The sequence below is a fragment of the Sipha flava genome, unplaced genomic scaffold (genome assembly GCF_003268045.1).
Source record: "Sipha flava isolate LNK unplaced genomic scaffold, YSA_version1 164_pilon_pilon, whole genome shotgun sequence".
Classification (NCBI taxonomy): domain Eukaryota; kingdom Metazoa; phylum Arthropoda; class Insecta; order Hemiptera; family Aphididae; genus Sipha; species Sipha flava.
This window is the reverse complement of record NW_020271825.1, coordinates 776-17,222: the sequence shown is the minus strand read 5'-3', so window position 1 is coordinate 17,222 and position 16,447 is coordinate 776. Positions and strand designations below refer to the sequence as shown.

At 25.4% G+C, this 16,447-nt stretch overlaps 1 protein-coding gene, 1 long non-coding RNA gene and 1 pseudogene across 4 annotated transcripts; 1 reads left to right on the top strand and 2 right to left on the bottom strand.

Moving 5' to 3' along the window:
* Window positions 1-5: 5 nt before the first annotated feature.
* LOC112679540 (uncharacterized protein MAL13P1.304-like) lies at window positions 6-8,163 on the bottom strand. Of its 3 annotated transcripts, XM_025549390.1 has the most exons (14): window positions 7,490-8,163; window positions 7,146-7,319; window positions 6,993-7,056; window positions 6,871-6,929; window positions 3,814-3,908; window positions 3,578-3,748; window positions 1,547-3,499; window positions 1,242-1,475; window positions 1,112-1,168; window positions 895-1,051; window positions 700-834; window positions 494-619; window positions 283-431; window positions 6-216 (listed from the first exon to the last, which is right to left on the bottom strand). In XM_025549390.1, exons 2-14 carry the CDS (start codon window positions 7,163-7,165, stop codon window positions 56-58), a joined length of 3,381 nt encoding a protein of 1,126 aa, XP_025405175.1. In that variant the 5' UTR covers window positions 7,166-7,319; window positions 7,490-8,163; the 3' UTR covers window positions 6-55. The 3 variants fall into 3 exon arrangements, with proteins under 3 accessions (XP_025405175.1, XP_025405173.1, XP_025405174.1); XM_025549388.1 differs by having other exon boundaries at window positions 1,547-3,748; XM_025549389.1 differs by lacking the exon at window positions 7,146-7,319 and having other exon boundaries at window positions 1,547-3,748.
* Window positions 8,164-11,495: 3,332 nt separating this feature from the next.
* On the bottom strand, window positions 11,496-13,860 carry LOC112679606 (annotated as a pseudogene).
* Window positions 13,861-14,005: 145 nt separating this feature from the next.
* On the top strand, window positions 14,006-15,702 carry LOC112679597. The gene is made up of 3 exons (XR_003148230.1): window positions 14,006-14,085; window positions 14,253-14,333; window positions 15,456-15,702. It is a non-coding gene; the product is annotated as an uncharacterized LOC112679597 (long non-coding RNA).
* Window positions 15,703-16,447: the final 745 nt, after the last annotated feature.

Here is a 16,447-nt window from a genome sequence, read left to right as displayed (position 1 = left end):
ATGAATTACAATTATATTCCAACACTACAAGGTGAAATAAAATAAAAAATTTATGTCAAGAGATTTGAGATGACTTTTGATTTAACTTCTTAATTTGAGCAAGCTTATAAAATTCTTCCAATTCTTCTTGAAAAGAAACTTTTTCAGGACTATTTCTAGCTCTCACAACCGGTACAGGTGAGTTGTATCCATACCAATCGGTTAACCATTCATCATCTAAATAACAATTAATAATTGTATTTAAATATTAATTTTTATTTAAATAATAGTTAAAATGTCCACCTAAATCATAGTAAGGAGTTTGAGTTTGTTTTCGTTCTCCAAACCTAATATCTAACTGGACCTGACTTCTATCATCATTTCCATGATTGATAGCACGTTCAGCTTCTGCTTTATCGGAATATGTTACAAATGCATAATAAACACGAAAACTATAAAATCATCAAAATCAATAGCATAGTAAATATTATTTCAAATAATGTTGCGTTTATACTCAGGTTTTTTATGAAGCGTTAGAGATATTATTGAGCCAAATTCCTCGAACCGACTGTATAAGTAACGTTTTCCAAATTTAATTGGTATCTGTCCAACATAGACTACCCTTTTCTGTTCTTTAGACCTGCATAATTTGTGTTTTACAATAATAATATGTAAGTAACACAATTTGTAGAAAAGTTACAAGCTTCATTTCTGCATTACCTTTGAGCAGGGTTTCGAACATTCTGACCATATTGTCCATTTTGTTGTGGAGAATCACTTCTGTTACGATTGTAATAATCATCAGAATTTGATAATGAAGATGAAGATCGACCACTTTTATTACTATAGTCAGACCTAAAGAATTATGACATTAAGTATCAACAATTATAGTTTAAATAATTTTATTATTCTAACCTTGAACTACGATAAAATGGATGAGTTTTGTTTAGGTAACCTTTTCTTTGAGATTTTTCCTCTTTTTTTGAATATTCTAAATCATTATACATTTCTGTATATTTTCTTTGTGTTTTATCATAGGACATAATTAAATTATCAGAGTTATTTTCATTTTCTAGAAATAAAAACAAATAAATCAAATATTTTAAAGGCACTGTTTAAAAAATTTAATCACCATTATCTTCAACTAATGTACCCTTCATCAAACTTGAGGTTTTTGCTATTTCTGATGCTAAAAAAAATAAATAATAAATAATAAAAAAATAATTTAATTATAGTTCAATACAATATATGTAATAAGTTACCAAACGATGATGGTAAGAGTTTTTTAATATATTCAATTTTCATTCGCTTTGTTTGTAATTCTTTATCCTCTTCATTGATTATTTCTTTCGATACAGGACTTTGATCTTCATCTTCAATTTTTCTTTTCTGGCCAATGAAATGTTCATTCGTGTTCCGATCAAATTCTTCTTTAATAGCTTTTAATTTACCATTATCTGTTTCAACTAGTTCTGTTGTAGACTCTGTAATATTTTCTAAAAAATAAAAAAATAAATATATTATCTATTATAGAATTGTTAATAAATTATTATTATAAAAATAATACCTGAAGTATTTTTTAACAAGCTTATTTTGCCTCTTTTAGCTCTATATTCTTCCATAGAAATTTTCTTTTTCTCAGTTTCCAAGTTTAATTCATTTTTAAGAATACAATTTTGTGAATTAACACTTTCAATAATTGTGTCGCTAGAATATAGACTACAAATTTCATTTGGAACATCATATTCTATTTTATTTTCATTATTCAAGTTTTTATCATTTGTTTGTACTTCCATTTTAACAATTTTTTTTTGAATAATATCATTGATATTTTTGGGTTTCGGTCTTATAACTTCACAGTTTTTAATCATTTTGACAGGAGTTGTATTAATACCTTGATATTTTAGAACAGAACTTTCAACTTTAACAAAATTATGATGGTCCGTTGCACTTTGTAAGCCATTCGATGAACAATATGATTTTACATTGATTTCATCAATTTTTTGTCCATTAGTATTATAAATGTCTTCAGATTCAGATTTTACAAAAAGACTATTGAATTTTGCGGATTTCGGGTCAAGTCCTAGATTTTTTGTTTGGCAAAGATTGTTGAACTTAAGGTGTTTAATTTCAGTGTTTTCAGTAGTTTTTAAAGAACTTTTGTTAATGTCTCTATACTTAGGAGAACTTTTTGATACTGAAGACACAATATTATTTTCAACTTTAATATTTATCTCACTGTTATTTATGTATTGTAAATCATCAGTAGAATAATATGATTGGAGTTCTGGTTCAATTTTTTGTTCAATATTACTGTTGACATATTTTGGTTCACACTTTGCAGTAGATAGGTTGATTTTTATAGGCATTTTATTATTTCCTTGATTTTGTGATGTACAAAGAGGGTTAAACATGAGATTTTTAACATTAGAACATTGAGATTTTAATGACTTTCTAGAATTAACTTGGCGCTGAGGAATAACATTTTTAGATAAAAGAGATGGAACTTTCTCTTCGATTTTTAAAATACTATGATTATGAGTTGTATTTTTTTGAGAATAATGTGGTTGAATTTCTTTTTCATTTACATTCTGATCAATAGTATAATTGATGTCTTCAGATTCACATTTTATAAAAGATGTATTAATTTCAATTGTTTTCTGATCAAGCTTTAGTTTTTTTGATTGACAAAGTGTGTTGTACATGAGATGCTTTACATCACAATTTTTAATGGGTTTTAAAGTGGTTTTATAAATGCCTGGACACTTTTGAATTAAAATTCTTGATGATGGAGATGCAATATCATCTTCATTTATAACATTTATGTTACTGTTATTCATATGTTGTAAATCGCCAGCAAAATTATTTGAATGGATTTCTGTTTTAATGTTATGTTTGATATTATTGTTGACATTTTTCAGTTTACATTTTGTAATAGATTGATTGTTTTTTATTGACATTTTATTATCTTGTAAAGAATGACATGAGTTAAACATAAAATTTTTAACATTGGATTTTGCTGTAGATTTTACAGAAGTTCTAACAATATCTTGAGGCTTTGAAATAGTATTTTTTGATAATTCTGATCGAACTTTATCATTCATTATTAAAATACTATTACTATCAATTGTATTTTCAACATAATGCTGTTGATTTTTCATTTTAACAATGTTTTGTTCAACATCATCATTGAAATGTTTGGTTGTAAGTTTTAAAGTAGATGAATTAACTACCACTGAATTTTTATCATTATTAAGATTGTTGTGAGTATAAAAAGAATTGTTAATTTCATGTTTAATATTACAATTTTCTGTAGATTCAGTAGAAGTTTTAGTCATTAAAGATGTATGACCATCTTCAATGTTTACCAAATTAGGTTTGTTAATTAAATTTTGTGAATCATCTGTAGAACAACATAATTTTACTTCCATTCCAACAATAGTATCATCAGTATATTCAGGTTCAAGTTTTATACTAGGGTTTTCAACTTTTACTGATATTTTATCAATATCTAGATCATCTGTTTCAAAAAAAGGATTACACATAAGCTGTTTAACATCACAGCTGTCAGTGGTTTTAATAGACGTTCTATTAATACCTCGTTTAGGAGCAAAACTTTTAGGTAATGAAGTCAAAGGAGAAATATTTTCTTCAATTTGCGTTGAAATTTGATGGCCAATAATATCTTGAGAATCATCAACAGAATAACATTGAATAGATGATGGTTCTTCTTCTTCTATTTTAATGGTAATTTTACAGTCTTTATTTTCTGAAATTACATACTCATAAGTCATAGTATTAATAAAATAAAAAAATAATTTTAAGCAACATTACCATTAGTACTAAATAATTCTTGATCAAATAGTTCTGAAAAACTCATATTTTTACAGTCTTCTGGAAGTCCAAAATTTGAATTATATTGTGATACACTAAAACATAAAAAAACAATTATGTTATGTCAACAATTGTATTTTTGTATTTTTCACATTAAAATATAATTAAATTAAATATAATATAAAATTGTATACAATTATTAATACTTAAGAGTTATGAAAGTTCATGCACGAAAAGCTTTTTTATTTATTTAATAAAATACTGTGATTTTTTAAGCATACTAACCCAATTTTGTAGTTTAAATCAAGTGTTTCTTAAAATTCTAGTTTTACTAAAAATTAGTTTTAAATTCCTTTTTTTTGTTTTTTTTTTTTTTGTTTAAAATGGTAACATACATTTTAAACATCATATTTTAAAAAAGATCTTTTAGCTGAACATTTTAATTTTTAAAAATCAATTATCAAACCATTAATTAATTATGAGTATTTTAAATATTGGTGAAACGCAACTGAATTATACAGGATAACATTTGTTAATCAATTATACAAACTTAAAATAGCTAATTAACTATAAGAGTTATTTAATGTTCAACTGTTAAACATTTATTTGTGTCATTTTCTATTAAAGTAAATCTGTTTAAAAGATATTTACAAGTTTTAGGAAAATAAAATATAAATTGTAAACAGAAATCTGAGTTAAATTAGAATTAGATAATAATATTTATATATCAATAAGTTAATCACTTATTAGAGAAACTTCTTATAGCCAGAACACTAAACTATCTAGATACTAATTAAAAAAAATTTCCTAAATGAGGTTACATATGGAACTTCTGCACAAATCAATGCATCTAATAATAAAATACAAAAAATTAAAAAAAATAAATTTCAAAATGTCTATCTTTAATGGGGTTTCTGTAATAATTGTATATATTGTATAAATATTTTACAAATATATATATAAATATGAAATAATATTAATATCACTAATGTTAGGATGTTTAAGCTCTAAAAACCTACAGAAAACTCTTATACCTCTAGAAACATTTAAATAACCAGTGAAATAATGGTTTAACTAAATAATTTTTTTTCATTATGGTACACATTTTATATATTAATAAAGGGAAGGTTAGATGAAAGTATGTATTTGATTTTTTTAAATTTCAGTTTCATAAATATTGATAATTTATAAAATGGGTAAGACCCCATAGTTAAGTGGATGACACTACTGTATTGATTTGTAATTGAGAAGAAAATTTTTTAAACCACAATAATTTTATTAACAATTTACAAAAAAGTTTAAAAAAAGAATATGAAATATATAAGTATCTATAAAACGCATAAAAAAATGTGGAAATCTTTTAAAAAATATAACATTTATAACAAATAGTAATATAAATATTAAATTAATATTTCATGTCTCTACAGTTATTATTTTTTTGAGTTGTGATAATAAAATAAAATTAATTTCATCAATTTTATCATTTATTATGAGAACTATTGGACAATTTTATAATATTATATCCTAATGTAATCAACAAGTCAATATTTTCTATCAAAAAATCATTAATAATTGGAATAATTGGAATAATTCTTTGGTTGAAATTTAATACAGATACAAACAATTTTTCTTCTTCGAAATATACATAGTAAAACCAAAAGCTCCTTTTTTTCCCCCAGAATCAAAAACATTATAACTAATTACTTATAAAACAGACTACAATTTAATGCATTTGATATTCAATTTAAATTTTAGACAAAATACCATTGTTTTTTTGTTTTTGTTTAAAAATAGTAATCTTGAATTGAATTTTTAAATCAAACATTGGTATTCATATTTATTGTAATATTGAAGTTTTTAACTACATTATTAACAAGTTTATAATTGATAATAATTTTGGTTTATAATCTAATTTTAAACTAATTACTACTATAATTTTAAATAATAAATTTGATTTAAATTATGATAGTAATATTTTTAATTAGTTACTATATTGCCTTAAATCGCAGATTTAATGTTGTATATGTTATGTCAAATTTGTGAAGTTGTCCAATTCTATGATAACAGCATTGCCGTTGCCAAATTCATGTAATTGGAAACCGTAAGGAGATAAAACTACTGATTGCACGAAAAGCATGAAAAAATTCTACTTAATTCATAAAACCAATAGCAAAATTCAGTATAATATATTTAACATCATTGTCATACATACATTATTAATTATAATGGCGAAATATTTTTTTTGTTTAGAATAATTAACTATTTTTTTCTTAGAAAAAAAAAAAATTGAATCAATTAAATATAAATTATTACATGTTTTCGACTCAATATATTTTGTAAAATAGAAGACAATACTTAAATGTGCAATAAAATTTCATTATAACATTGAAATTTACAATATTTTTAAAAATTAAAGAGCCAAATACTTGAAAATTTTAAATTTATAAAAAATTGCAAAAACTATACTAAAACTAAATATGCATTTAACATATTTTAAATTAAATTACAATATGTAACAACATATTATGAGTATTAGATGACTCGTATGTCTTATACAACAATATATATTTAATTTACAAGCCTCATGTACTATATTATTTACTATTACACGAGCATTTATTAAGCTTGTATATGTATTTTAACTATGATTTAGAGTTTATAATACATTACATTTTATTTAATTGTATTACACTAAAACTAAACTGGTAAATTAAAACAACTCTATAAATTTATATATGGATAAACTAAAAAATATAACATAATTTAAAAAATTTAAATAAAAACTATAAACTACTGTTTATTTAATCTTGGTAAGATTAATTACTATCCTATTAACTTACTAAGGAAACTTAATATTAAATTAAATAATATTATATATGAAGATAAGGTGAAGTGATTTTTTACTAGAGTCTAAAATATCTAACATACAGTCAATATACATTAATAATTATGTATTGGTCAAATTCTCATTAAAAATCCAAATCCATTCTATCTATATAATCAGTATTATAAACACTAAAGAACATAACTTTTTAATTATAATTATAAATTACTTACGATGAATAATAGGAATCAAAAATATAATCCAAATTTGTTTGATTATTAATCTCATTCACCTAAAATAAATAGTTAAATTAAAATTATACTCACACTAATAAATATATCATAAAACTCTTTACCTCTGCCATATCATATGACGATGATGATTGATCATTAAATGAGAAACAGTCCTTTGACGGTGACCTAAATTATAAAAGTTATAGATAAACTTAAGCAAGTGACTATGTAGTATAATAATAAATAATAATAATACTTATACAAGTAAAACTTACTCTATAAAATCAGAATACATGTCCGTAAATTTAATAAAACTATATGTATCACTTGTTACTTGTAGTTTTTACTAATGCATATATATAAGTATATATGTAAATAATATAAATTGATTGCAAAAAAACAAAAACCACTACAACGCAAGAAACTATAACCGAAGAAAGAAAATGTACCTATAAAAAAAATATATATATATATAAACAAAAATTAAATCAAAAATTTAATCAAAAATTAGTGCAGTATTAAGAATCAAAACAAAACTACATGCAAGTAACCATAAAAATGACAATATTGAAACTCAGTAGTTAACAGCTATTATTTTTGAAGTCCTAGGATGACTTACCTAACCCAAGGAGCCTAACAGAAGTAATGATAGTATACCAATAGCAGCAGCAGCAGTACTAATAGTTGTAAACACAATTGTTTACGTATAAACAATATTAAATATTAGATATACTGTTTCAGAAGCAGCAGCAGCAGCAGCCACAGGTACTTAGAACTGTTATTTGCACTCGCGACGACGACAGCGATGTCGTTCCTCGTTACGGAGTGCCGGTACGCGCGGGCTAACTCGTTGTAGAGGGAATTTCACGAGGTTTTTCGGTATTCGACAGATAAGCGAAGGATGAGATGGAACGGATAAAAAGGATCACTGAATTATTTATTGCGTCCGCTATCAATCCGAGTGACGTTTGTTTTTATAGGAACTTTACCACGATCGCATAGATTGATGTGCTCGCGCGCGTTTTAATGTATATATATATGTGTGTGTGTGTGTGTATTTTGTGTATATAAATATGTTTTATACGTGTGAGATGGTCTGTGTGTGTATATATATTTGCGCGTAAACTTATACGAACGAGATCACAACGATAATAATGCGACACTGATGTACTGCACGGCCATGTCCTATATCGCGACAACCGCCTTTACACTGTTAGCACCGCCACCGCTACGGCCCGCGTCTTCGACATTGGGATTGGAGTTTTGGACTATCTCACGTGGTCACATGCTCCGTTTTCACGTGATTACCATGATTATGGCGAGATAACACGGCGGCGCGCATGGAAGACCAAATGGAATACCGGTGCTCTCGATTTCCTCCATGATGGCGACCATGGTTTTTAACACAGAAAACATATTCATTAATTACTCCATATTGTTATGAAACGAGATGCTTACAAGTTGTAAGTTGTAAGTTACAACCAATGGCGTCGAACACGTAATTTTATAGGGCAATTCGCTCCTTCATTTAACTATGGTGGTGGGTGTCTGGTGTTTGAGTGGGTGTAGGGTGGGTTGATTGGATAAATGTACACTCTAGTTAGTAAATCTTAAGAATGTACAAATTAAATGATAGTCTATCTGTAAATGGTAGAATACTATGATGCGATAGAGCAATTTGCCTATCAATGAATGTCTTTATACCATATCAAGTATAAAGAAGTACATTGACATTTATATCTATTTAGGGTTGCCATAAATTTCCCCGGCAGTAATGTTAACACGTTTCCCGGGACACCATCGATTAAAAAAAAAAAAAAGGATTGCCATAAATTTATAAGGTGAAACCGGGACAACATAAACACAATATTGAATTATATACTTTTTATATAACTCTAAATATATTGAGAGGATGAGTGGCGTATACAAGGGGGAGATGTGGAGGTCAGATCCCCTTAGGTCTTTTTTTAAGTGTTATAAAATAATGTTTTTAGTGTGAGCACGTTAGAAACGTAAAAAAAAATAATTATTTGTTTCCAAATGATACCCCCATACAAAAGTTATGTATATGGCTGTATAATATTAAAAAAAAATTTTGAGAAATAAAACATATTATATATTTAAATGTGTAAATTACAAATCATGGTTTTATTATATATTGTTAATCGATTACGATTAAAAACGTACTTTGAGATAAAATGGTCGAAATTAAAAATTAAACAATATTACATTTCTTCTAATCGTCTAAGCCGGGACATATGGACGTCCCGAAAACATTTTTCGGGACACCGGGATGCGAAGTCCAAAACCGGTGACAATCCCGGTTTTCCGGGACGTATGGCAACCCTATATCTATTTCGCACACATTATGAAGCTAAACGCCTCTCGGTTCTCAGTGTTTTAAAGTGATTATACAGCAAGAAAATACATCTTTTAAACATTTTAAAATAGTTACTAAAATTACCAATAGCCCCATGAAACATTTTTGAAACATCTTATTTTAAATTACAGTTGTTTAAAAAATTAAATAAACAGTTTTTTGTTTTATTTTTCTTTAATTTTAATAACATATTTAATATTTAAATAATTAAACCTATATTTATATACGCTTCAAATTGATATTAAGTGTTTTTTTTTTTTTTTAAACCACTATGAAGTTGGTAGGTATGCAATAAGTAAGGTAAATAGGTAATAATTAATACCTACCTTTTATTTTTCATAAATACCTGTTTCCACTTTAGCGTGAATTGCACTTTTTTACCACACAAGAAATTTATTACATGTCCACCAGAACATACGATCAGATACCTTCAATACTTTAAAGTTTAAATACATTAAAAAATATATGTATGAGCGCAGGATTCGATAGGGTGAATTGATTTTTGGTAGGTTAGGTTAGGTTAAATGAAGGTGTATAAATAAATGTTACAAATTTATCAGACCTTAGTATTTTATCGGTTATTGTATTTATAATTAAAATAAATTGTTGTACTCGTATATAAAAATCATTTATATTTAAATAATTTGTTTTTGGCGACAAACCAGGACGGTTAGCAACGATGAGGCAGATAATCTATGTCATATATATATATATATAAATTTGTCATATTCTGTGTGGGTTTGTTAAATATTTTTATTTCGACCAATTCAATTTATTACAAAATTTCTTTTCATAATATATAAAATTAAATTAAATAAAACTAAAATCATAATTTTTTTTTTTTAAATCTTAAAGCATACTTGATTATTTAAATATTCTCGTTTTTTATTTTATAACAATAAACAGCCTAAATCTATGAGCCGATCCAGAGTGAAATGAAATTACGAGAAACTAGCCTATACCTATTTACTTCACGAAAATACAGGTACGCCTTTTATATTTTGAATAAAAAATGCAATCATAATAGAATTATTTTAATTTATGTTTTTTAGTTTCTAGTATATTTTTTCGTATAGTCCATTACCTTTTTAAAAATAAAAATAATTATGTAGCCTCGGGTATTTAAATAAAATATTTCCATTCAATATTCCTTTAAATTATTAGTCTCTAAATTTAACAATTTAATTGCATTAGTATTCGTTGTTTTTTATTATAATAAATATTTATTTGATTCATCTGCATGAATATTCTTTAGATCCAGGATAAAAATTTTTATTTTTATTAATAACTAAAATTATAGTTTAATACACAGTAAATGAACCAGTGTCAGCTTTAGCATTATTTAAGGATTTTACAGAAAAATGTTAGAGATTTAAGCTACACAACAAATAAGGGGAAGCAAAAATGTTCTATAGAAATAGCAATTCGAATAATAATTTTCTTTAAATGTGACTATCGTAAACCAGAAGGTACTGGTTTGTGGATATTATGATACATACTAGCCTTTTTTGAATTATATAGTTAAAAAATAATAATAATGACATTACGCAAAATATATCACACATTTAAAAAAAACATATACATATATATACAAAAAATATTATACATCAATATCTAATTAATATTTCAAAAATTACATTAAACAAATTAAATTTTCAATACCCTAATACAATTTTATAAAATTTAAAAATCATTTATTTTTATTGTCTTAATTAATTATCGTTTTGTTAACACAACGAATAAAATCTTGTCGTATATAAAAACTTTCTTCAATTTTCAAATCTTGTATTTTAATGATTAAACGTTAAATAATCATTGAAAAAAAGGATAAATTAAATTCACCTATAGTTTCAATCAGTAAATTAATGCTTTTCGTTTGTAAGTGTTGGATTGTCAATTGAAATTGCTTATTCAGTACCTCCACACGGGTTTCACCTGCATGAGTAGTCTCTAGACCACAAGATACCTCTTATTATTTTTTATTAAAAATTGAGAGTATAATGTTTTTAATAATATATATTTATGATATTGTAAGTATATAAATAATGTTTAAAATTAGGACATACTTTATATTTCCCGCAGTATCCCCAGGAACCAGAAAACTAAGTCTTTTTTGGTATACTTTTTTTAACGGGATTGAGAAATATTTATAAATATTATTTATTGTTTTATAATAATTGAAATTTGTAATATCCATGTTTCAAATTACAATACATTGTTATATTTATTTGTACATAGTTATATTCTAACAATTGCTATAGCCTAATTGTTTCAGTAAAAATTGTTTTGAAACAGAAACTTAAATAAGAGTGTATATAAAATATTTCAAATTTAAATAATATTTTTTGGCGGTAAATCATGACGGTTAGAAACAATGAGCAAATAATCTATGTCCGATTTTAATTGTCATATTATATTTGCAATTGTTCAATATTTTCATTTTGACAAATTACTTTCTTACGAATTTTTGTGTATAATGTATAAAAAAAATTTAAAAAAACTAAAATCATAATTGAATATTTAAATTTTGTCATTGTTTACTTTATTACAGTGAACAGTCAAAATATATGAGCCGATCCAGAGTGAAATGAAATTACGAGAGACTAACATATACCTATTTACTTCACACAAATAGAGGTAGGAACGTCGTTTATCTTTTGAATAAAAAATGCAATCATAATACAATTAATTACATTTTTGTTTTTTAGTTTGTAGTATATTTTTTCATATAATCCATTATATTTTTAAAACTAAAGATAATTAAGTATTCTCGGGCATTTAAATGAAATGTTTTCATAAGTTAAATAACATTTTTCATTCAATATTCATTTAAATTATTAGTCTCTAAATTTATCAATTTAATTGCATTAGTATTCGTTGTTTTTTATTATAATAAATATTTATTTGATACATCTGCATGAGTATTCTTTAGAGCCAAGAAAATTTTTTTTATTTTTTATTAACAATTAAAATTATAGTATTATTAAGCAGACAAGTTTCTGTAGAAATAGGAAATCCAATAATATTTTTCGGCATATGTGACATTCTTATATGAGAAGGCACTGGTTTGTTAATATTATGATACATACTGGCCTTTTTTAAATTATAAAGTTAAAAAAACATACAGAATAATAATTATGTTACACAAAATATATTACAAATTTAAAAAAAAAACATATACGTATATAAATAAATTATATTACACATCAATATCTAATTAATATTTCAAAAGTAACAATAAACAAATTTTAATTTTAATACCCTAATACAATTTTATAAAATTTAAATTTAGATTTTTTTTATTGTCAAAAATAACTATTGTACTGTTAACACATTAAATAAAATTTTGCCTTGTATATGAACTTCCTTCAATTTTTAAATATTGTGTTTTAACGATTAAACTTTAAATAATCATCGAAAAAAGGATAAATTAAATGTCACCATAGTTCCAATCAGTAAATTAATGCTTTTCGTTTAGGAATGTTGGATTGTCAACTGAATGTGCTTATTCGGTATATCTACACGGGTTTCGCCTGGATGAGTAGTCTCTAAACCCCAGTATCTCCAATATCTCTTTTTATTTTTTTTTAAAAATTGAAAGTATAATGCTTTTAATAATTTTTAATTATTATTTTGTAAGTATATAAATAATATTTAAAATTAGGACTTATTATATATTTTCCCCAGCAGCCGGGGACCAGGAGATAAAGCCATTTTTGGCATACTTTTTTTATCGGGATTGAGAAATATTTATAAATATAATAAATTGTTATAAGATATTGTAAATTATAAATATTTTTAGCCGTGTTTCAAATTACAATTCGTTGTTATATTTGTACATAGTAATATTATAACAAGCGCTATAGCCTAATAGTTTCAGTAAAAATTATTTTGAAACAGAATTATAAATGAGCGTGTATAAAAAAATCGAAAACGAACATTTCGGCGCGGCCATTTTGGCGCGACCGTTTCGGCGCGAGGTATGTTTCGGCGCTGGATAACACTAATTTACATAATACAAAAATTTACTTCTATAAAATTAATATTATAATTCACTTTTGTAGATATTGTCAAAAAATTTATAGTTTTGATAATATCGTGCATAATAAATAATAAATATAAAATTAATAATACAATATCAATATGTCACTCTAATAATAAAATAAACATGTAATATATAATTGTGTCATGCTTAAATTATGAGCAATACCTCTTAAAAATGTTAATATATCCCTATTAATATAATTGCTAACTATTTTAAAGATTCGCTTATCAACATCCAAAAATTTGTTTTTTCGGTGGGCTTTTACCAGTTTCTAATTGGCAATAAAAAGTATCTCGACCACTCTGTATTTTTCTTAAGCAAGATATAAAAGCCCATAGTGTTGGATAAGTAACCCCCATTTGAACATTGAGTCGTCTATTAGCGGCTTCTGCATAATTATTAGTTCTATAATTTTTATTTAAAACTCGTTCGTGGAAATTCCACAGATTGGAGGAAAACGTGCATTTCGACGTCGATTCCTATGAACTCTATCAATATAATTTTCTTCAAACCAGTCTAACAAAGGTAAGATTTCTTCTGGTAATTCATCCGACAGAATGTCCATATAACACCTGGCGCCGAAATGTCCTAGATCGTAAAAAAATGTTACAAATTTAACAGACCTTAGTATTTTATCGGTTATTGAATTTATAATTAAAATAAATTGTTGTACTATTATATAAAAATCATTTACATTTAAATAATTTGTTTTGGCGACAAACCATGACGGTTAGCAACGATGAGACAGATAATCTATGTCATATATATACATAAATTTGTCATATTCTATGTGGGTTTGTTAAATATTTTCATTTTGACCAATTAAATTTATTACAACATTTTTTTTCTTAATATATAAAATTAAATTAAAAAAAACTAAAATGATAATTAATTTTTATTTTAAATCTTAAAGCATACTTGATTATTTAAATATTCTTGTTGTTTATTTTATGACAGTAAACAACCGAAGTCTAGGAGCCGATCCAGAGTGAAAAGAACTAACGAGAAATAAGTTCTTACTTTCTCCCGCTAATACAGGTACATCGTTTTTCTTTTAAATAACAACTGTAATTGTAATTTAAATAAATTATATTCATTTTTTTATAGCTACTATTTTATTTTTTTATATTTAATCTTTTTTAAAACTTATAATAGTTAAGTATTCTCGTTTGTGTATATAATATTTTTCTTTTACTTAAATACGTTTTTTTCCATTCAATATTCATTTAATTTATTAATTCTCTAAATTTAAAAATTGAATTACATTAGTGTGTATTTTTTCTTGATATTTCATATAATTCAAGTATTAATACATCGTTATATTTATACTATTCAGGGTCGGCGGAAGGCACGTGCGTCCCTTGCGACCGCACAAGGCTGCAAATTTTTTTGAATTTTAGATAGTCATTCTTTATGAATAGAAATATGTATTTTTCATCATTACGAATTATATTTACTCATTTTAAATACAAAATAACGCATATTATATTGTTTTGACTGGCACTGTGGCATATTATATTAATTAGTATTAATAATATACCTATCTATTTGTAAACAATACAATTTTTTAAAGCCGCTAGATCTGTTCTGCGCAATTCACGATTATCTTTAAAGCTTCCATATATAGTTCTCCAAATATGTATGTGCAATAAGAATTATTGTACATTATTACTATTTGCTTATTTGGTGAGGATTTTTCTATTTTAAATAATTGTTCAATATCTAATATTATGAAATAGAAAAATTATTTCAATACAATAGAAAATTAAAAATACTTCTCGATGTCTGACTTTAATTTTTAAATATACGTAACCTAGATATAAATTCGTTGAAATTTTATCTAGGATATTAATAAAGTGGATTATTTTTTTATTGTTGTTGATTAATATATATTGTTTAAGCAATTTCATTATAATTACTGTTTTTTAAAAATGTATGTATTATATCCATACAATGTGTTCGGTGGCGGAAATAAAAAAATTTTAAGGGAAGATGAAGCGCCCAGAAGTTTTTATAAATTAAATGTACCTACATAATTTAAATAGTATTTGTATTTCTATAATTCCATTTAAAGTGCAGTGGAAAATGTATACATGTTATAACATACTCCAACATACAAATGTTTTCTGAATAAATAAATAAATAAAATAAAATATTTAGGTACGGAAGTCAGCAGACCGGCAGGGAGCAGCGTGCATCTGCCCAGGTCGAGTAATCACCACCTGTCTTTGGGTCCATCCCTAAGTAACGCCACGCATTAAATATATAGATCGTAGTTCGAGCACGGCTTTGGCCAAAATCAGGAAAATGTATGTATAGAGTTGTTATTGTCATCATATAGATTTTCAGGTATATTCATATTGCCTACTCGCGCAAAAAAAAATTAGTAAGTGTATAAAAATGTTTCCTCGTGTATTTTAAATAATTGATTTTTTTTCATAAATAATTATTGTATTTTTTGTGCTAATTTATATATTTGTTGTCTTTTTCTTATGCGTAGATGTTCTATACAATTTTTTGTTTGATTGTTTCAAATTACGTCTTGAACATCTGATCAACATTATATTCGGTTTAGGTTATTGCTTTTACTGTTTGTTTGATTTTTATAGGTCTGTTTTTGTTCTTTGGTTTATTTGATCATTCGTATTTTATTGTGGTGTTGGATATATTTGTTGTCTATTCTTTATTCTTTGTAGTTCTTTAATTTTTTCAGTTTGGTTGTTTGTAGGTAGTGTTGTACAGATGATCAACACTGTTGGCTATAAATTAGGGAATCGTTTATACTATTTGTAACACGTCTGTTTTTGGTCTTCTTTTTTTTTTTTGATTTTGTTCTGAGTAGGTAGTGATGATCAGATGTTCAACTGTATTGGCTTTGTATTTGGAAATTGTTTTTACTGTTTGTTATAGGTCTGTTTTTGCCCTTCTTCTCTTGTGGTTTGTGTTCTGTATTTGATATCCCCCAGGGAAACACGTTCTTACGTGTTTACGGGTCTTAGCGAACCCGGGGTCCTGAGCTCGTGTTTGGTTGTTAGAAGTCATGATCAGCTGTTCAAATGTTTTGGCTTAGAAATAGGGATTTGTATATACTCTTTGTAATAGGTCTGTTTTTGTTCATTGTCATTTGTGGTTTTTTGGTTTTTGCTAGGTAT

Excerpts from the sequence above, each read along its gene's own strand:
- LOC112679540 (XM_025549388.1), bottom strand. The coding sequence starts at position 7,165 with ATGTATTCTGATTTTATAGA. Across the intron at positions 3,909-6,870 it reads TTTGATTCCTATTATTCATC|TGTATCACAATATAATTCAA; the intron begins GTAAGTAATTTA and ends TTTATGTTTTAG. Across the intron at positions 217-282 it reads AACTCCTTACTATGATTTAG|ATGATGAATGGTTAACCGAT; the intron begins GTGGACATTTTA and ends ATTGTTATTTAG.